The following is a 23,752-nucleotide window of genomic DNA, read 5'->3' as shown; positions in this document are numbered from 1 at the left end:
TATAACATCGCGACTACATGAAAGGAGGTTTTACTGTTATAAAAAACAGATTTGTGCGCATTAGTGGAGCTGAAGGTTTTAGAATAAACACGAAACACACGTGATCGCTGTCATGCGGTGAATCTGGCCAATCGTGGAACGGCTGTGTGGAAGAGCCCGTGCAGCCTCATGCAGTCGCTCTCGAGAAACTGCACCGGCTGTATTCGCCGGCTGCTCTCGAATCGCTCTCGCGGCACTTTGTTGACATACGTCACTGTCACGTGGCGTCGGCGCTGCCTCAAGTCGGACAAAATTTCTAACCGGCATGCACTGCTTCAAGTCAGCCGCCGATCGGTCTGCGCATCGCTGGGTGAAGTCGAACAAGCCTTTTGTCATGTGATTCCCTTGTCCTCATGTGTTATGTTCTCATTCATTGGTTGTTTTAGTCATGTGTTCTCAGTTCAGTTCTGTCATTGGTTCATTGTCTGATTGTTCACAAGTGTGTCTTGTTTAGTCTTTGTGTATTTAAGCCCTCATGTTTGCCTTGTTTCTTTGTCGAGTATTGTTTCCTGTAAACCGCTGTTGGTGGTTTACGTTCAGGTGTCTGTCATGGTTTAGGTCAAGTCTGTTCATGTTTCAAGTCACGTCTGTTTCAAGTCAAAGTCATCATTGGATTCTGTTTATCACCTTCTAAATAAACTGCACTTGGGTTCACTACAACTTGCCTTCAGTGGATCTGTTACAGTTTTTTAGCTTTTAGTATGACTGTGTTAGCCTTAAGGTAACGAATAAGCTGGTGTGTTCCAAAACAATGACAAAACTCGCATTTAAGAGACATAAGCATTCAAAACTTACAGTCTCTCACTTCCGTAAAAATGAATCCCAGATTTTGATGACATCATCGCAAACTTCATCTTCTCATCACATCTTCTGTCCAATCAAATGCTCTCTAGAATCTGAAGCATCCCGCCCCCTACATTATAAATAGACGCTAAAGCTGCGTCTGAAATCGGTCAGTTGTTCACACATTTACTAATTTCTACATGGTGAGTGGCACATAGCGCACTATACATGGAAATGATTCAGGAAATGATTCAGACATGTAATGCTTTCAGTTGAGGCGAATTAAGTCTGTGTTCACGTTAGTTTTATGCGCACCGCACACACATACATTTACACACACACCAACGGCTCTGGTGGTCTAAAGTTAGACTAACGTTAGATACTCGAGAGCGCAGCGCGGATCATATGCGCAAGTCGGCGCAGACAACAAAACATATCGGACCCATTTAAATTCTGCACACAATGCTGTATTTCAAAGCGATATGGAGGAGAATATGATGACAAACGGTTAGAGACTAGGAGGAATCTGGCTTAAGCTTTACCAAACAGAAAGGCTCTAGTCAAACTGTGGTATTAATGAAACGCTATTGGCTGTTTCAAAAAAGGGGAGGAGCTGCTAACAGCTGGAGCCGTTTCAGGGGAAATTACGTCAACATATTGAATAATGCTGCGCGTTTCAAAGCACTTCAGTGGGCCTTTAAAAACAATCTGAGGTGGGCTCTGTGTTGAAAGGTTTGAAGAAGTGCTTTAGAATGGCCTAAAAAGTCACAAAAATAACACCAGAAATTTGCAGTAATCTTTCCTTTATAAACTGATGGCGCAGTGCATTACATACTGTATACTCACACGCTTCAGACTGTAGCAGAAAAGCAGAGCTGCCAATCACACGAGTGAAAACGGGCAAAAATATTTGCATGCTATTAAGGTGTGAATTACGAGGAGTTGTTTTCGTGAATAAGTATCTTGTAAATATTAATATTCAGCTCTGATTTGATTTTTGATTCATGCCGAGTTGAAATTAGCTGAAAAAAACTTGCTCTTTTAAGAACGTGCATTTATTGCATGGACAGAGCTAGAACATAATGTAAGTGTTTAAAATGCATAAGTGTTTAAAATGCATATGCATAATTCCGTTGAAACCTTGCCCTCTTTGGCTTTCTGTTAATGCTGTTAAACTGAATATAAGGGACAAACTGTCAGCTTAAATAACAGCACTGAAATAAGAATGCGCTGTTTATCTTTTAATCAGTTTAGGGCCATTCACACAGTATGCGTTTTTGAGCTTAAAAACACGAGACTCATGTCAGTGCAGGTCTAGAGACGTGTTTTTTAAAAGTGATTTAAACTTGAGTGCCGTGTTTTAGAAAGCCGCTTCATACACGATACTCTGATAGATAGATAGATCTTTTCTGAAAAAAAGGATACAGTGATTGAGTCATAATCTAAACACAGCAGTTAGGGAGTCTGAGACTAAAATAAACCGAAAAAGTATTCATTATCTTCCATGTCCAATCGGCTACTGAGACCCACATAAGCACATACACAGCGATATCTCATACACAAATGTAAAAAATGATAGCGGGTAATGTTGTTTACCTCACGCCTGCGCTCCACACCAATATAGTCCGCCTCTGGAGGGAGTGTCACATGGAGCTCCGCCTCGTACGCCCCCTCGCCCTCATTAGCGGTGTTAATGGTTAACATAAGCAAGTTGTCATCCCCGATTATAAGTTCTGTTCGATCCCTGTAAAAAAATAAATCTCCATTTAAAATCACTTCTTAATGTTATCACATTTGCTGTCTAGATATGAGGCTAAAATCAAGGAACTACACGCTATTAAAACATAAACAGAGGATGCATAATACAACACAGCACATAAATTATAACATATATACAAACAGTTGTTCAATGGCACACACATGTATGCACAAGACCCACGGACTCACATTTTAGCGGAAAGTTTGAGATCTGGGATGCACATGTTGTCTTCCCCACAGTCCAACAGGATGTTTGCCTAAGGGAGACGATAGAAAAAAAAAAATCTTCTCTTTCCGTCTTTGGGTTTGTTTGTTCACTGAAATGAACTTATGTCTCATTTTTTCTCTAATTAACTGTTTACTGTTTAAATCTATTAAAACTGTTTACTGATGTTGTCTTGTTTTAAACCCTCTTTTAAACCCTGCATGTCATGGCATCATAATTTAAATAATTTAATATGATGCACATACGCAGTCTCTCACTAAACAGTTATGTTGCATGCAAACCTGCTCATGATGGAAGGTCTTGCTATAGTGGTCTAAAATGGGCCGCAGCTGGAGGCCAGGTGGAGGGGAGTTCCGGTCCAGACTGTAGTTCAGTGCCACGCTGATAGGACTCAGTTTATCCCTAAACTCTCCCTCATCCTACACACAAACAGAGAAGGATCAAACAAAAGAGAGAGAGAGGTGGATTGCAAACAGAACTGACAAGTTTAATTTTACACTTTCTACTCTTTTGATTATCTTCGTCATTTGACATCAGTCTGTTTGACTGAATCACAGCTGTTGTTTAAGAATGCTTGCCTCAGAGAGCCAAGGGCAATAAATACAGTTATTAAATAAGTTTCAAGGATTTGAGAAAACGAGAAAGTATGTTTATGTTTCTGAACAGAAATGCACAATGATGTGTGAAGGAAAAGCTTATGAACACAAAAGCAGCCAGGCTGTGATAAAGTATTGCTGCATCAAAACACACACATTATTTGCACAAATCCAAACTAATTGTTAAGGTCCTTGCACTCGGAGTCCGAAATTTTCTGCCTCCGAAACTTTCGTCTGTTATAAATTTTTTGGATCGCGTACATTTTTTCATGTTTTTCAATTTTTAGGATGACAAATAAAACATTTCAAACTCAATTTACACAAATTCTCTACTTAAACGAAATCATGAACAGAAAAATGATATAACAAAAATGATGAATATAATATAATTAATATAAGTTATTTATATAGTATGATGATAATAATAATAATAATAATAATAATAACAACAACAACATTTTACTTATTAAAAATAAGATGATTTCTTATTAATAATGTAATATATACTTTTGTATATATATATGCCTATATATTAGGGCTGTCAAAAGATTAATCACGATTAATCGCATTCCAAAATAAAAGTTTGTGTTTATATTATTATATATTATATATATATATATTATACAAGTTTGTGTTATAAATATATACATGAATGTGTGTGTATTTATATATAAATAATAATTAACAGAGTACACATATATATTATGTAAACACAAACTTATTTTGGATGCGATTAATCGTGATTAATCTTTTGACAGCCCTACTATATATTATTATTATTAAATAATACTTTTTTATTTAATAATAATCATTTATCAGTGTATATTTTTAAAAATTTATAATAATAATAATTATTATTATATTTTTTTACAGAATCCAATTTCTATTATTATGTTGTTGAATGTTTGTGCTTTACTTCTGCCATATATCATAGTGATAGGTCATGTTGCCTGAGATTTTATCATAATTCAAATTGAGCTGGCAAATAAAAGTATTTCCCATGGCCTGTGTTATCATATAAACACCCAGATTGCATTCGGCTCCTGTGTCACTTCGGCCCAACTGAATTTTTGGTCTCATTTTTGCGACACACTCTCACGGAGGGGTTCTCACATCGTTTATTCTGTCCAGATGAGCGGTGTTGTAATAGAAGCTTGGTTTGGCTCACAATTAACTTTCTCATGGGTTCATTTGTAGTCAAGATAAAAACAAGAACTTTTCACGAGGAATGAAGCCAGTTCAGCAATGCTCTGTGTTGCGTGTGGACTAGGCGTACCCGCAGGTAAACAGAGTAGTTCTGGCAATGTTGGCGGTCCCCTTGACCCAGAACCAACTGTTGGGTTCTCTGGTGCTGGTGAGTGTCCATGAACAAGATTCGCTTAACTGCTCCACGCTGCTTCAGCCAATCCAACTGCAGGTCCATTGTCAGAGCTGAAAGAGAGAGAGAAAAAGACAGGCACGCTATTGTTAGTTCCACATTTACAGAGTCTAATTCCTGCAATTTCTGCTCTGACCAAAAAGGTTTTGGACCATAAAACTTGCACGTTCCTAAGGTTAATGACTAGGGCTTCTGAACAACAATCAAATAGTGCTTCCAACAAACGTGCACCTCACACACACCAGCCTGTGTTACTCTCACAGGCACAGGAACGCACACAGCCACACCTGTTCTTTGTCATCTCCAAAACCATATGCACTGAGTTTTAACAGGCCTGTGTTCAGAAGTGCTGGGAAAGAGGCTTTTATTGCCTGTTGGTTTAACTGAGTTTGGCACCTTCTCCATTTTGGCCATTACTGAATCCCCATACAGATGTTCAACAAGTGCTGAGACACACAAACTCATACTGAGCACCACACATATAAGTAAAAACAATAAAAATGTCTTCATCTCAGCAAGCATCAAGAGAAAATGTATACTGCATGACAAAATTGTTTGTTTTGCTGTGCAACAGAGTGCTACATTAGAGTTTTGGAAGTCTTGTTAATTTTCTCCATAGAGAAATTATATATGAACAATATTCTAAAAACACTATAAGCGCTGAAATGAAGAGGTCATTCCCACGTTTTTTTAATTTTATTTATTTTAATATGTTCCTTGAGGTTCACGTATAATGTTAATAACGTTTTTTTTGCTCAAAAATAACAATATATATGCGGAAAAACTATTATTTTCAACCTTCATTCTGAAATCCTTCTGAAGTCTGTACAGAGACGCAAACGAGCTGTTTAAACTGGACGTGCCAAAGCTAACATTCTTTCACTCTTCCATTTGTCCTGTTGTCGACAGACTCAAGTACGTGGAGTGTCCGGAAAAAAACATGCAACTGTTTACTGTTTCTAGTGTAGACAGTGTCAGAGATTATTATAATGGGTTCTAGTTGCTTTTGACATGACGCTCACATCCAGTGTGGGCAAATGTCAACCATTAAGCACCTGAACGCCAGTGGGCGGGGCCTATGGTGCGATGATGTGGGCCGGCAGGCCGTGTGACATCACAGGTTATCCAATATCAGAATTAGCTGTTTTTCGAGCTTGATTAAATAAATGCTTCGTTTATAATGAGGAGGACGTTTAAGATCTGAAAGTTGCAGGATGTTTTAATAGTACAAAGACCACTGATATGTCAAAAGATCAAGGCAAATTTGATTTCTCATTTCATGACCCCTTTAAGTATTGAACTACACATCATTCTAAAGCAACATCCACCAATCATTTCTAATTTGTTGATTTGGTGCTCAAGAAACACACATTTTTATTATCAATGTTGAAAACAGTTTTTGATTAATATTTTTGTGTAAACGCGAATATATTTTTCAGGATTTGAAGAAGGAAAGTTCAAAAGAACAGCATTTATTTTAAAGGGGTGATGAACTGAGAAATCAACTTTCCCTTGAGCTTTTGATATTTTAAAGGTCATGGTGATATAAGAATATCCTGTAAGTTTCAGAGCTGAAAACTTCCTTGTTAGTCAAAGAAAAGCTTTTATTGACACCAGGCTCAGAAAACGAAAGCTCTCAGAATATGCGGATCTCTTACGTAAAAGGACCTAGACGCCACCTCTACAGATAAATATGCTTCTGTAGCCCCGCCCACCGACTCGTGAGCTAAGGATCGTCCCTGCATAAGCTTCCTTCTGAACACACATGTGAGTAGGCTAAAACATGTTTTTTTATATGTGTTAGTTTTGCAAATCTATTGATTACATACCTTAGCACGCTGTTACAGGGTGGAGAAGGTGTTATTGAATTGGGTCACTCGTGATCGGACTTGTCTCCGCGTCTGCGTGCACGAGTGAGTGAGTGTGTGTGTGTGTCCGCCCGCGTGAGTGTGTGTGTGTCCGCGGGAGTGAGTGTGTGTCCGCGCGAGTGTGTGTGTGTGTCCGCGCTAGTGAGTGAGAGTGTGTGTGTGTGTCCGCGAAAGTGTGTGTGTGTGTGTGTGTGTGTGATTTAATCATTGTGTTTGTTGATATTTTGCGAGTCCTCTGACCCCCAGACGATTCCTGGGACTGAAGGTAGCTGAAGCTCATTAAATATGCTAATCTTTTCCAATCCTAGCCGTGGGCGTTTACTTCCAAGTGTTCAGTGCAGCACGCCCATCAAAACAGATTGTTTCTTCAGAGAGCCTCAAAACCATGGCAGAAAATAGCCTATTACTTATTCATTATGATGTTTTTGAATATAAAAACCACACAAACGTCATAAGTTGACCTCAGACAACAGTATAAAAAAATAAAAAAGCCAGTTCATGACACCTTTAAATATAATTTTTTAGAATCATGTAAGTCTTTACTGTCCCTTTTGATCAGTTTGATACATCTTTGCTGAATAAAAGTATTGTTTTCTTTTTTTTTAAACGTCTTGACCCAAACTTTTTAATCTTAGAGTATAAATCTGAATAATTAATAGGTCTTAAAAATCATTTAAATATAATTGTATACAAAAAAAAATAAATGGCTGCACATTAATAGTTTTTATGTTATAGTCAAGGCTGATTTGTGCATGTAATTTGCAATGTTTTGTGATATGAAGTTAATTTAAGTACCTTGTAACTTTATATTAAAATTGTTCTGCTTTGAATCAAAATTTGTGATTTGTTTAGAGCTGTTTGGTTTGATTAAAGACTAAGAATTTGTTATTTTTTTAAACACTTATGGAGAAAATGAATGGGAAAACATCCTTCCAGAACCAGGTTAAATGCATACAGATTTTCACTGTTTTGAGGAAATTGCATGGCTATATTTTTAACATACAGAGAAACACACCCAGAATACATTTCCTCAAGACATTTGTTGAAGACGACATCAGTTTACTGAAACAAAATGCATTTAATAAAAAAAATAAAAATGCACTTACCTACATAATCAGGAATACCAATCCCAGAGATCTTAGCACACACATTTACTGACAGACTGAGAGAAAGAGAGAGAGAGAGAAGAAATTAGAAGAACAAAATTGAAGTGACGCTGACAAAGGAGAGGAAGAGGATTGTTAATAAGGGTGGAGTGTTTGTATATGAAGCTGAATGGAATGTGGGATGCTGAGGTACTCCTCAATATTTAATAACTTAATCGAATTTGCCTCTTTCTGCCCCTTCCACCTGTCCTTTGCTCACTTCATCGCTCTATCCCTCCCTCACTCTAATAATCTGGTAATATAGGCCGCAATTAAAGTGGCCTAAGTACGACTTCCTGTTCCTGTCAATTTTTTTCTCATACAAATTCTATATTGTCATTAAACATTGTAAGAACATTTCCAAACCCCATTTATATGAAGTCTAATATGCAAACTTCAAAACACGCACACAGACTTATCCAGTACAGACACGACACAGGATGTCCCAAATATGGGCCGCACAATTAATTTACTGGAATCTAAAGATGGCAGTTCTGTTGCCATAAGGGTCTTGTAAAAAAATAGCACTTTATTCCCAAAGAAACACAAATACAACCAGGACTGGGGATTTAAAACATGGCACTCCATCACAAACATCTCACACGCACACAAGCTGTAAGGTGAGATTGCAGAAAAAAAACACTTATTGAAACACATGCACACCTCTCCAGCTGGTGCTCAATAACTGTATTTCCGTTATGTTGAACGTGTAATGATATCTGTGCTCTGGGACTCACAACTGCAGTCTTATTGGCCCAAAGGGCCAATTCGATGCATAGCATTCCACACAACCCAAATACGTCTCATCAGAAACACCCCATTAGGCCGCCTAAACACACTTAGACAGCATTGAGCGTGTCTGAGTTTAAATTAGCGATAAACAGCTGGATGCTGTGCCTCATGAACAACACGAAATACCCATGAGGCCATGCCTGATGGAATACAGCATTGTGCATTGTGCTCTAACCATGCAAACCCTGCCATGACCCCTCCAGGTAGTGGTGCATTTTAAAATACACAGAAGAAGTCATGTGTATGCTGTACAGTGAGAGAGGAAGGGGAGAGAGTATGCATATTTAGAGGAGGAAGTGGCCCCGCTAATTTAATGATGCCTTGTTAGTTCTCCTCCCCCGTGACAAGGGTAAACGCAAAATCATGCAGGCCTACAACACATGCAAACACTGCAGTGCCCAGAGTTTGACCCCGCTGACCCCTACTCTGACCCTACTGCAACTCTTCCAACTCTGCAGCCAATCTGACATCTGTAATTATTACTGCCCACTCCTCACAGTATTAATGGCACTTGTGTGTGTGAGGTTTGACACGAGTCTTGACACTTTTATACTCAGCATGTACATAGGCTGTTTTATTGGTAATCCTTCATTTATAAAGCATTACAGCCTTCAAATAAATGTAACTCACATCAAAATTAACAAAATTCTTAATTATTATATTTGTTTTATGTACAGTATACTTGTGTCCTTGCTGACATGTGATGTGATGTTTGATATATGTGATGTCTATTATTGTTGTTATATTATATTATATAAAATATCATGTTATTTTTTTTTATTAAATTAAAATTATTAAATTAGAAAAATGCAAAACAGAAGCATTTCACTAGTTTATATTATTTATTTATTTATTATTATGTACTAATGGGTCCAAAAACTGGTGAAATACTTCTATTTTGCATTTTTCTAATTTCATGCAATTTGTTTCATTACTACTGGAACAATCTCAGAAAAAATTAGCAAAACTTGTACCTTTAGGGGGGCTGTCACTGGGGCAGTACCCTTAAAAGGACATCTTTGTACCTTTTTCACTCTTAAAAGGTGCATATTTGTACCTTAGAGTAGCAATATGTATCTTAAGGTACAAATATGCTAGCCTGGTTCCCCCTCCTACGTACTTCCACTCAATTTTCATTTTCCTTCAGTACACTGTCTGGGATTGCGGTATATTCTCTGGCTGAGAACGATAACGTTGATGTTGTGCGCTAGTTTGAGATGACATACGTCAAGAATTAACGCTAGCGATTGGTTATGGCAGATCCAGAGTGGCTCTGGGCAGATCCAATAGCTTTAAACTTCAACAGAGTACCTGCCTTCAAGGAATTTAACGCTTGTCAATGGAGAGTGGCCAGACTCTGTGCAAATGAAATGTATGAGAGTCTGGTAGGACCAGGCTACAAATATGCACCTTTTAAAGGTGAAAAAGGTACAAAGGTATTGCTCCAGTGACAAGCTGCTGTACCCCTAAAGGTAAAATCTTTCTGAGTGAAGAGTATACATAATAAAATCAAACAAATTAAACTCTAGATAGACAGAGGGGTTCAACCTTAACCATGGTGGGGTTTTTTATAATCCTCTGGATCTTTTTATGCTTGTTCAGTTTCTCTCTGTGTTCATCTATGTCTCAGTGTTTCTCTCTCTCTCTCTCCATTTCCAACCACAGTTTGTACATTTATTTTACTACGCTACTCTTTTGTTATTGCAGAATTCCACACTTTAGTTCTCTCGTTTGTCTCTCCAAAACCTCTAGTCCTTTCTTCCCCACGCCAACCCTAACACACAGGCACATGCACCCCAAGCAGCCAAACAGATCTGGTATGTTTACAGTCACAAAGCCCAAAAACTGCTTGTGGGACACAATGTCCATCTACATACAGGGTAAGAATGCAGGGTTGTGTGTATGTTTGTGTGGTTTGGAAGAATGTATTGAGACTTCCAGAAACACTTCGTTTTACCACAAAGAAAAAAGAACTGCTGTAATGTGGTACTATAGACCACATGGATTTAAAACCTCCCAGTCAGCCATAGCTCTTTGGCCCAGACTGCTTTGGTTTACCCTTAACCAGGACTAAAGATCAACATATATGTCCCATCAACTGAACACTTCATCTAGAAAAGATAAATCAAAACATGAACTTTCAAAATGTTCTTCTTTTATGAGCATTTAGTACATAAGAGTCACTCTTTGTGTCAGAAGCTGAGAGTATATTTCAGTAGCTCAGTTGACACTTACCAGGTTACCATGTCATCAGAATTGGGCATGCGGCAGGACTTGTCCTCAGGGATGAGAATTCTGGGCATCAAAATCAGCTGAGCATTCACGGTGACCACTGGCCTTGCCCTAGCATTGTTGAGAGACAATAGAGTTGGAATAAAAAATAAAATTACTGATATGATTTTATTGCGGCAATGAGTTTAAATTGGAAGCTGAATTCAGAGCTGCACATACACATTAAGAACCCACTAAAGTTGTTTATGTCTAATAAAAAAAATGGCAAGACTTAAAGTCAATGTGAATTTCATTTGGAATTTGAATTTCAACACTTTTAACTTCTGTAATGTGAAGTATTTCAGAGTGGAACAGGACATTCAATGAAAAAGATTTGGGATCCTATTTTATCCATCTCGAAATGATTGGATCGAAAAAATTGCCATTTTAATTGTGAATATGAGTTTCTTAAAACAAAATATATAGCTGTTTGACTGTTAACAACATCCAATAGCTCACTTGGCCTAAATGATATCGGCAGAAAAGGAAAGAGCATTTTTATTTGTTTCTCTTTTTATGTAGAATAACATGTACCTATGAATCGTACAGGAACATGCATTAAGAAAGTAAATACTGTCCATTTTGATTTTATGTTGACTTTAAAGCAAAGCTGAATATTCAAACTGACTAGCAAGAAGAACGCATTTCTGATTGGATAAAAAAGCTAATTTAAGTTATTTCTCACAACTCCTATTTCAGTGATATGTCAGATAGAATGAATATTCAATGCAAAACAGTATTACATGAAGAATCACTTAAAGAACCTTTAACCAAAAGAAACTAAACATTCAGAGTCTAATAAAACATCAGACAGGCTGAGTAAATGAGAACTTAACATGAGGTCAGTCTCTGCTCTGCTCCGGTCTCACATTCACTCTGTTGAGACTAGCACTCAAACTGGATTAACAGTGGAAATGTTAGCTTACACAAATACACCAGAGCCCACTACAGCTAATCGCTTTAACACTGACACCGAGACACCGCGTATGTGTGTGTGGAGTGTGTGCTGGGACATGTTAATGTGTCTGTGTGTTTTTGGTGGCTTTGAGGCAGGAAAAAGGGACTATTTTGAAACATTTCTGAGGGAAACCTGAGCTGAAACACCCAATCGAAGTCTTGGCTACTCAGACTAGACATGCCACAAGTCTGCAGATAATGTTTGCTGACTGTACTCCGGTCAACTAAAGCTAAAGAATTTTTCATGAATGCATTATGAAGCCAGACATTTCAATATAGTCTGTTATGCAATTTGAAAATATGTTACTATCATATCAAGGAACAGAGAAAAATAACTTCATGTGTATTAGGTTTCCTTCCAGCAAAACCTCAAACACAGGTGTTTTCTGTGCCGTTCACTCTAATTGAAAAAACATGTGAGTGTAGTGAAAGCTGTAGGTGAGTTTAGGCCAAAATAAGTGTGTTTTGCTACAAACTATATGGTACAATAAGGTTGTATTAGTTAACCTGAACTAACCATGAACAACACCTCTGTTCAGCATTAGTTAATCTTTGTTAACTTTAGTTAATAAAAATACAGCTGTTCATTGTTTGTTAATGTTAGTTCACAGTGCATTAACTAATGTTAGCAAAATTTTAATAATGCATTAGTAAATGTTGAAATTAACATTAACAAAGAAAAATAAATGCTTTATAAGTGCAGTTCATTATTAGTTCATATTAACTAATGTAGTTAATTAATATTAACTAATGAACCTTATTGTAAAGTGTTACCAACTATATATATATATATATATATATATATATATATATATATATATATATATATATATATATATATATATATATATATATATATATATATATATATATATATATATATATATATATATATATATATATATATATATATATATATATATATATATATATATATATATTTACATACATATTCTTTTATATGTTTCACTGTTTAGTGCAATATCTTCTAAACTCAGGATATATTTATATTTATTCATACTACTCACATACTGTAAATATGTTTATAATCTGTAAATGTTTATTCTGACTAAACATAACTGTGACCTAATATTTGTAATGCTATTTTCATATTTTTATTCTTAGAATTTGTATTATTATGTTCTTGTTGTGTTTGTATTGTATATGTGCACTGGAAGCTTCAGCACCAATAAAAATTCCTTGTGTGTGCAAGCACACTTGGCAATAAATGCTCTTTCTGATTCTGAGATTATATATATATATATATATATATATATATATATATATATATATATATATATATATATATATATATATATATATATATATATATATATATATATATATATATATATATATATATATATATATATATATATATATATATATATACACACTAGTTTGTAGCAACACACATTTATTCTGGCCTAAACTCACCTACAGCTTTAAATATATATAATATATACAAATAATAGCTAAAATTTATTTTAAAAGCATAAAATGTAATACAAAATACATCAAAAAAAAATTCTATTATCTATTAGCTTTGAGCCTAAAAATTTGCTAAAAACTATGCTTTCTAATGACATCATTCTTGTTTCTTATTACATTTCTACAAACTTTTAAATGAAAAAACTAATTTAAATGGCTCTCATAAAAACATGTTTTTGAGAAAATGCCCTAGAAAGATTTTCAGATTTTCATAATTTTTATTCAAACATACTTCAAATAATTAAGACATCACTAACAGGTTAGGTAAAAAATATAATGCATATGACACAGTGGATATATATATATATATATTTATATAAATGTCTTTCTTTCTTGCTAAGAAAATGTTATGTGACATGTTGATGTTTTTCTGTGGTTGAAACAGATTTTGTGAGAATTTTGTGAGAGATGATCATTTCGGTCAATGCAATTGTACTAGCATTATTTGAATGCTGAGACTTGTTCACACTTGGCATGTTTGGTTAGATTAAAACTAACCCTGATGCAATTGCTCTGTTAGTGCAGTTAATTTGAATAAGTGCGAATGTTGCCATCCAAACCCTAGTGCACACCAAACAAGCACACCCAGACCACAGAAAAGATGGGTCTCGGTCCGCTTCCAAACGATGGTGTGGTTTGAATGAAATATGAAGCAGATCTTTCTTTGTGTGTGTGAGTGACAAGAGGAATTCCTGCCGCTGTTTTGACTCCTTTACACATTTTATAAGCTCTTCACGAGTTTTCAGCTGGTCAAAATACCATCATATGTCTACGCACATACGGCGAGCGCATTTAGCCCAGCACACAGCAATGTTCAATAAGTTCCATCATGAAATACATGTAATAAAAGCCGACCAATCAGTTATGAACATATCCCTATTCCTTTGGGTTCGGTATCTTTAGGTTCGGTGTTAAAATGCCAATGTGAACGCTAAGCGGATCAGGGCTAAAAGCTTTTTATTTGGTCCAGACCAAACAAACCACGTGTGAACTACACACGTGGAAACTACAAGTGTGAACACAACCTTAAAGCTGAGAAACAGAAAACTTATATGACTTATAGGACATATGAATATATGTGATATTCACCATCATAATACGTATAATATAACATTTTAAAATATGAAATTGTCAACATTTGTAATGACAGTGTTGTATTATGTGGTGCATTTAAAGTGAAAAATGTCTCACCTGTAGGCCACAACTTTACTCACTCCAAATGCACCGACCAGCAAATCTGTAAAGAGAGTGAAATACACTGAGAGGTGCAGGACAGACACAATATGATATGAAAATATGTATGAAAAATACATATGAAAATATGAAAAATGTGTGTTGTGAGAGAACGAGGAAGAAAGAGAACAAGTGGCTGGATCATAAAGCTTCAAAGCACACTGCAGCTGGAAGTGATTTGGGCCTCCAGCACTCTCTATCAAAGATTCGTCGACCCGTTTCTCATTCTACCAGTCTAGCATCTTAGATCACCTGCCATCCCTGAACAGAGCCAAAGAGCAACCCCAGAGAGCCACGGAGAACGTGTGAGACTTTAATCTCATTCTACTCAGAGGTGCACCGAGCCACATTTGATTAAGGGAAAGGTAAATACACCATGCTGAATGGTTTCCCTCTTCTCTTAATGAAGGGGAGAGGGAGATTTTAATATTAGATTTATGAGATTTTAATGTGATGCAGTGGAAGAATCGTAATGTAGTTTAAATGAATCAGGGCCTTTACAAAAATCATGCAACAAGGTTGAATAAAAACAGTGTGATCACCATCATTAATTTGTCAATCTAATGTTAAGTGAGACAAACCAACTAATACCACAAAACATATTAAAATTCATTAGTAATTGATTGCTAATACTTGCTCATTTGCTGCTGTTTTCCTGGTAGACGAAACATGTTTAGGAGTAGTTCAACGGATTTTACAAAACTATAAAAACAATTAAAACATGTTTTGTTTCACACATTTTGATTAGAGTAAGGGAACAAAAAGAAAACTAATATTTCTTAATAAATAAAGCACTTAAGAATAAGACAAATATGATGACATCTGCTTAAATCAAAGGTGAAAATATTAAAAAATCACCTCTGTTCACTTATTTGTGATATTGTTATAAGAAAAAATCTAATATCATTTTTTTCTCTCTCTCTCTCTTTCTATGTATACATATTTAAATAAATTAATGCTTTTATTTAGCAAAATAGCATCAAAAGTGACAACTTTTCAAATGATGATGTTCAAATAAATTATGTTCCATGAAACCTTTAAAAAGAAAAAGTATATTATGGTTTTCACAAAAATATTAAACAGTCAACCGTTTTAACTGTGACAATAACAAAAAATGATTAGAATGAAATCAGCGTATTAGGATCATGTGACTGAAGACTGGAGTAATGATACTGAAAATTCATCATGATGCCGGCTGTCAGTCAGCCATCGGCGATGGACGATGCCATTGTAACACATCTCAAAATATATTCTTTCATTTTTTCTTCTTCCTCCTAAATTTTTCCTGTTTCATAAGCCCTACTTAAAAGCAGCATCAAAATCCTTTATTTAACTAATGCAACACAGGTAGCAAAAGAAACAAGGTAAAGATAGAGAAAATGTCTACATTTTGTCTTTCTAAAACATTTAAAGACTTTAAGTGCCTAGACAAGCACTATATGTAAAAACGTATTAAAACAAAACCTGGTCACGGACAACATCAACAAATATTCAGGGGTTTGTGTGCAAACAAACCACACCTCCAGTACCTGAGACAGTGGAAAAGTTGTCTGTGTGTGTTAGTGGTCTGTTGCTTCCTCTATAGCCTCTGCTAAAGCTATAACCATCCATTCATCTCTGACATCTCATTAAACTATAATTGAACCAACATAAACCATAGCAAAGGAGCTGATCCTGACACCAGCTCAGACAATATTAGACATTTTGTTTTCTTTGATGGTGAAATAGTTTTTGTGATAAGTGTAGAATTTCATTCTCTATAAGTATAGAGACTTTCTCTCTCCTCAGCTTTTGAATTGTACACAGCATTAATAGGAAGGAAGAGTACAAATCGCTCCTGGAGGGATGCTTGCAGTCAGGCAAACTCAGAGACTCACATGCAGGAATGTTCCAGAACAGCTCCAGCACCCTAATGAGGGCTCAGAGACTGCGGCTTTGATTCCTATTTCACTGAGGTCGATCACTGGCTTCGCTTTCCATCAGGTCCTGCCTTCAGGAATGAAACAACCCTGGCAAATAGCCCGTTGTAAACCAGAGTCAGCAGCTTTTGGTATTGTGACAGAAAACACACCTCGAACACAATGGACAGAAACAAGCACACTAACACTGACGGACACACACACACATCCTGAAGGCCTGAACTCTCATCTTGTAAATGCAGAGAAGATGACAGAATAATTCAATTTATTACATTCCCACATCTGGAAAGTCCATTTGAGCGCTCGACTTCCTCACAATGGCAGTGAGGTGTAAATGTGTGTGTGCATTGCAATAGGCAACCTCAAAATATTCAGGTCGAACCCTCCGGCCACCACAACACAAGGGTCTTGACCGCATGAAAAGGTTAATAGGAGGTGGAATGATGGAGGGAGGAGATGGAAGAAGCTCAAACACTTGAACTTTAATAAGGTTTGAGTCTGTTATAGTCATCTTCATCCTCTAGCCAATGAAATGCCGGAGCACAGCCAACTAATGCAATCTTCTCTTTTACCTCCAGTTCTGAATTTCTCTCTCATTTCACCTGACATACAATCCATCTCCAAAAAAGAAAGAAAGAAAACAGAACCAAACCTTTCCCTGTAGATGTTTGGATGGAAATGTTCTTGACTGGACTGGTAGTACATTCATATTTATATGGATTATATGCCCACCCAAGTTCCTAAAACATTTCTAATGGGTCCTGAATGTAACATTAGTTTCACATACTAACAACGTATGTTTTTGGAAGCAATATAATGTAGAAATATAGGGGAAAGGGGAATTCTGATCAAAAATCTTTTCACTATTTTTCCTTTTTTTAATTCTTAGAACGACAAATTCTGTTCCTCTATGTTGCCATTTTGGTATTTTAAAGTGTTTCTCTCTTAAATTAAGGAAGTAGTTGTTAAATGTGCAATGTGAGCATGTCTGTTTTGTGTTATATCTGAGAACGATGCCTGAAGCGGTGGGCAGGAAATGTAGAGTACGTAATCTTCACTGCTGTTTAAGCAGGTCATGATGAATGACCCTTGACCTTTGACTTTTACCCTGTATTTAACCACAACGTTCACTCGAACCCTCACCATAAACCCCAAACCGCAGACACACACACAAATGAAAAGGTGTATAAACAGGAAAGGTATGAGAGTGTGATGATTTAACTCCTGTAGAGAGATAAATGAAAAGTAGGATTTAAGTTCTAATATCTACAGTATGTAGACATACTCAAACACCGTGTCAACCAAGTTTTCAGCAATAAGTAATTCGTTTGTACACACTGCGAACGTAAAACTGCTGCACAATGTGACAAAATTACAGCCAATCAGAAGATTTTTTTATTATTATTATTTTTTAGGCTAAGTGTATATTTAACAGGGACAATTGACAGTACATGACTTCCCCAGAATTAGCTGCAAGAGCTAAATTACATCTGCTGTCCCTGGGCAGGAAGAAGAGGAGGAAGACATTGAGTAGAATACATAGATAAAACCATCAAACCTAATATTTAAAAATACAACTAGCAATCCAAATACAAGCACAATACACTATAAAAATTGCTATAACAACTGAAGTAGTAAAAAACTACATATTGGCTCTTTTTTCGCCATATTGTAGGACACCTTCCAATGTTAATTGGTGATTTATTCCAAATATAAACAGCTCTTATAGAAAAAGCTGTGCGAGCAAAGTCTGTAGCTCTATATTGGACTTCATAATAACTTCTTAAAGAAGCTCTTGTCTGTCTTTATATAAACTATGTAAAAATTTAAGAGAAGATTTTGCAACCATGATAATACATAATATTAAAAACGAGAAAATATTGAGTGCAGATAAACTTTAGCAGCATCTGTAGAAAGTTGATTCCGTATAAATAAAAAGTGTATTTACTTGTCACTATACAGACCACATTTTTTACATACTTCTCAAATGTCAGGTTTGAGTATAAAATAATTCCAAGATAATTAAAATTTGGCACAATTTTTAATTTCTCACCATTAACAAAAATGTCAGACTGAACATCTTCCTTATTTTTAAAAGTAACCCATCCAGTTTTCTGAACATTTAACAGGACTAAGTAAGTCAGTCATATATTTTTGTCAAAGCAGAAGATAATTGAAGCACCACTTGTTCTCTGGTTTTGGCATATACATAAATCACAGTGTCATCTGCACACATTTGAATATTTACATCGGGACAGACTTAAGGATGATCAATACAAGCGTTCGAATACAAGCTCAAATGTAGGGGCCCAAGGGTAGAGCCCTGAGGAACCCCAGTTGAATAGTCTTTTAAGGATGATGCACGTTTCAAAACGAGTGCACTGATATTTGATGCTTAAATTGATGGTTCATCTAAAATTCTGTCATCATGTACTCACCCTAATGTTGTTTTAAACTGGTATGACTTTCTTCTGCAGAACACAAAATAAAATATTTTAAAGAAAAAGTAAGTAAAAAGTATGTAAAAACACAATGAGACATTTCTCAAAATATGTTCCACAGAAGAAAAAAAGTCATGAAGGTGAGTAATGACAAAATTCATGTTGGGATTTTTGGCCCAATGAGATGTCATAGTGGGTCGAGCTACCCATTACAATGCCAGATGAAAAAAAATCTGGCAATTTACAACATTTCTGTAACCAGTTTTGGACACAAAGTAACATAAAGCTACTTCCTCTATCAACCAAGACTATATATCAAAACTAAGTAGTAAAATAATCTTTCAGATCATGTTAGAGCTATCAACATATTAATATAAGAGTGCTTACATTTACATATCTACGCATGTTATGGAACATTATGGAAGTTTACCGTTTGTTTAGATGTTAGGAAATCATAGAGATTATTTACATATCAAAATCTACAAGGTGTAAAAAGGTCATGTAAAACAAAATTATGACTATTTCCGGTGAAAGAAACCATAACTAAATAAAATGTTCAACATGGGGCCATTTACAATTATTCATCTAGCAGATGCCTTTATCCAAAGCAACTTATAAAAGAGGAATACAACAGAGAAAATGTAATCTTAATGAACTGATGAAAGTGATAAAGATCTGAAGAAATATATATGCACAGCACACACATCATCGAGGCCGATTAGAACATCGGCACAGATCAAAGATCACATCTCTAAAAAGCTGCGATATATCCATTCTGAGAATAAGAGACAGGAAAACCTGTTTTCTGTCTTTCGTTTTGCTTTCTGGCTCTGTTCAACATCATTGTGTGTGTGTGTGTGTGTGTGTGTGTGTGTGTGTGTGCGTGCATGTGTACACCTGTGTGTGTGATTGTTCTACCATCCATCTATGGTTTTCATGTATGGAAAATATCTGCGTTTATTAGAGCATATTTAAGATGACAATCCTGTCACCATGAAAGAACAAACTCCCACACACACTCATGCGACACACATGTGCATGTAAGCTGCCTAACCATCTGACTTCCTGTCTCTATAAAGAAAGCATATGACAGCATCTGCTTTGATGATTTTGTACAATGTCATTAAAAAATGAAAGAGGAGATTAAAGGACAGAAGGAATGAATACACCGCTCTGTTTTTGTTGAAAAGGGCTTGAGGCGTTACAGCAATGTTCGGCTTTAGAAGCACGCTGAGTGTTTCTGTAGTTCTGTTTCTGTAAATGAATCAGTTAATTCATGTTTCTATTAGTCAAACCAAGATGATGGTGCAGCTGTGATGGATTGTGAGAACATGCAGATCTGTATTCTTCTTAAAGCTCTGGATATTCACTCAGACAGTTCATTTCAATATAGACTAATCCACAAACACCATGGGAAGTCTAGTTGGGGTCATTTCAAATTCAAATAAACACCTGGGTCTGAGGAACAAGAGTTGAACCCTTAAAACTTCATCTGGAGGCCAGTCAACATCTGTCACACACACAGGCTATAAATATCTTGTTCAGTGACATCGAAACAATCGACTTTAAAGTATCTAAAATGTTCAATAAGATTTGACCTTCTCAGGTAAACTCCAAATCACTGTGCTCACAAGCAGAAATATCATTCATTAATATGTGCGTGATTTGATGTGGTTCAGACAGCAGAGAGTGTCAGAAATCATGTGGATCTTATCATACTCAGTGGAAGATTGTTCTCAATAAAAACATTACAAATATATAGTGATAAACATAGTAATGAGAATAATATGAAGAAACAGTATCCCACAATAAAAGGAGGCAAAGAAAACAAAAGAAAAAGAACGAGTGGAAATACTTGCACACATTTGTCAAAAATTACCAGAGGACTGACAGCAAAGTGACTCAACCTGGATGTTTCAGTCCAGTCTTTTTCTTCTTCATCCAGTCTTTCATTCCTCCTACATCTAATCTCCCTGGCTTACATCAGTTCCTAAGCATGATTGTCTTAACAGAAACTTGCGTAAACAGAGAGAGAGGAAGAGACTAAAGGTTTTTCTTTACTCACCAGGGTACTGGTTGTTATCGAGGTCAGAATCTCCACGCAGAGTGAATCCAAAGCCTGCTGGGATGGCGGATGAGGCCCAGTCGCCTCTTAGCACTTGAGATGCCTGAAACATCAGTCCAGATTTCTGCCCATTATAGATGAAGACCCTGCCACCACGGTCCTCCCCTGCGAACGGAGCCCCTATTGCCACGTCTGAGTAAGAACGAGATGGAGAAACCATATTTCATCAATAACAGCATTTACACTACACAACCTAGAAAATATGTGCATCGCATCTGTTTCCACCTACAACCTACCTATGAAAGCCTTTTTCTGCCTCAGAGTTAAATAAACAAATAAAACAGATTAAATAGAGTTAAAGTTAAACAATTAAAAAAAGTCTTGATTATGAAAAATATAGGGTCAACTGTAGGATACAATCAATTGTGGGAATTAGTTTCAACTGTGTGAAGTGGAAATTATGAGAAATAAATTCTAAATAGTAAGATATAAAGTCTCAGTTCTCATATTGCGAGTATTTCTCTGAATTGAGACTTTATATCTCACATTGTGAGACACTAGTTCTAGTTTATATCTATGTTGCAATGTGAGATATAAAATCTCAATTCTGAGGTATAAAGTCGCAATTGGGAGATATAGCTGCAATACTGAGATGCAATGTGAGAAGTTGCAATGCGAGAGATAAAGTTTCAATATCAGATGTAAAGTTGAAGTCGCATAGTTGAATAGTGAGATATAACTCTCATTTGTGAGATACAGAAAGAAATGGGGTGGCCACTGTGACATTTTAGATTTGGATAAATAAAGTCCCAAAAGTCGTATTTTGTTTTTACTCTTACATAAAAAACAGGCTTCATAACCACCAGAAAACCAAGATTCCCACTAAGTGCTGTACATTTGGGTCTGCTCCATTTTGCCATTTATCATTTATTATTGATTATTTCAGTGTTGGCTATGGTGGAGTGGAACAGAGAGATGCTTTTATGCAAAAGAAAAGAGGATGCTGCTGAAAAGAATACTGATGATTTACACAAAGCTCCGCAGGGAGCGACCGCTCTTTTCTCCTCGGCACTGAGGGACTATTACAGAACAATAACAGACTCATGCACAAGCACAAGTCCAAGTCCACTACTGCATGGCCAATAAATCTCCAGGGTAGAGTTATCTATTCAAGTGTTCCTCCTGCCAGCAGCACTGCTCAAGTCATTAACCTACATTTGGGCAGCGGCACACAAACGAGAAAAACTGCTGACCCAGACAGAGATGCCCACTGAGGGGCAGAAAGGCAGAGAAACAAAGTGACTGCAGGGATGTTGAGGAAATAAGCTCTATAAAGATCTATGTCAGGGATATTACATTTACTTTGCTTTAGGCCCACTTTTAGAAAACGACCAGGGACCAGTGAATGATCTAGTAATATTAATGGTACATGGGTTTCATTTGGTTCAAAAGCGTTCACAACCTTTCTGATTATAAAGGAGGCATTTTTGTCCTGTTACGCCACTTGGTTGCAGTGTAGACATGGAAACTGCAACTGAACTGTCAAAAACATTAACAATGTTTTTAAGAATAGTTATGTCTGCTGATAACCTCATGGGGAGCTGCTTTTGGCACGCAGGCCGGACTTTGAGTATCCCCGATCTATGTCCTCACTCTATTATGAAAATAGCTGACAAACTCCAAAGAATGGCTAAAAACAAAGGGATAAAAGGAAACGGATTCGGGAAAGAGAGAAAACCCATGACTAATGACAGATCTGAGGGGAATGTGTGCTCATGGAAATCTTATAAGTTAAGCAAACCATTCGGAGGTAGAAGGGAAAGAAAAGTTTAATTAAACTTAGAAAAATAAAATCATCACCACAAGAAAGCACTCATTTCCGTCCACCGGACCACCATGTGTTTGTGTCTGAGTAGGAAGTGTGTGCGTGTGTGTGTGTGTGCGTGCACGTGCGTCAGTGTATGTAATAATGCTCTGTTTCACTGTTTCTCTTGGGCGAGTTCCTTTCTATAAATATCCATTGCGTGTTTTTGGTGATTCTTGATTATTTCCTTTTCCTGTTTTCTGGCAGTGGGCACAGTAGCTGGCACAATGCCCAAAGACCGCCAACATTAACAGCCTGATGGTCGACGAAAAAGAACAGCATAATATATTTCAGAGAGAATTCATTATGACATTTTACAAGATACTTAATTGTGTGGCTTGGCCTTAATCGACTGCATACATACACTACATGCCACAGCGGAGATAAACCGACGTTTTACAGACATAAGAAACCACCGAGTCCAATAATAACAGACGCATATTATAAAATCATGCTCACAGGCCTAATCTCATTTTGTGGCCCTAATGGAATTATAATTATAAACGTATATGCAGTTTGTTAAATAAATGGATTTATATATTTTTCCACCATTTATATATCATTTTTCATTTAATACTCATTAGAATGAGGGCAATCAAATGGTGTTAAACATAATGTGTGATATACTGTATAGACACGTGTGTGCGGATTGGAATTATTTTGTCAACTCTAAACATCCTCTGAAACGTACTTTGATTTTGTTCAACTGGCTTTGTGTAACAGGACACAGGACACTAGAGACTGTATACACACACATAAGGGATGCCTCTCACTGGATACTCTTCATGGATCACTTTTCACTGTATGTCAGTATTTGACTGCTCCGCTATTGTTCCGCATGAAAGCAGGAACAGCAAATCCATCTGAAGGCACCAGAGCAACAAAACTGAACCAATAAAGCTCAGAGCAAAGCAACTAGAGCGACT

The 23,752-nt window shown here is 36.4% G+C and overlaps 1 protein-coding gene across 1 annotated transcript in view; it reads right to left on the bottom strand.

Moving 5' to 3' along the window:
* The window catches only part of itga8 (integrin, alpha 8), an 89,125-nt gene that overhangs the window by 29,820 nt on the left and 35,553 nt on the right, over positions 1 to 23,752 (bottom strand). Inside the window, exons 13-20 of the mRNA XM_079836657.1 lie at positions 20,963 to 21,154; positions 14,496 to 14,541; positions 10,821 to 10,928; positions 7,755 to 7,810; positions 4,679 to 4,833; positions 3,088 to 3,225; positions 2,770 to 2,837; positions 2,419 to 2,566 (exon numbers count right to left, since the gene is read on the bottom strand). Coding sequence (XP_079692783.1) covers positions 2,419 to 2,566; positions 2,770 to 2,837; positions 3,088 to 3,225; positions 4,679 to 4,833; positions 7,755 to 7,810; positions 10,821 to 10,928; positions 14,496 to 14,541; positions 20,963 to 21,154 — 911 coding nt within the window. The remainder of the gene's footprint in view (positions 1 to 2,418; positions 2,567 to 2,769; positions 2,838 to 3,087; positions 3,226 to 4,678; positions 4,834 to 7,754; positions 7,811 to 10,820; positions 10,929 to 14,495; positions 14,542 to 20,962; positions 21,155 to 23,752) is intronic.

This window comes from Gobio gobio (genome assembly GCF_949357685.1).
Source record: "Gobio gobio genome assembly, chromosome: 15".
Lineage (NCBI taxonomy): Eukaryota > Metazoa > Chordata > Actinopteri > Cypriniformes > Gobionidae > Gobio > Gobio gobio.
This window is presented reverse-complemented; position numbering and strand designations above follow the sequence as displayed.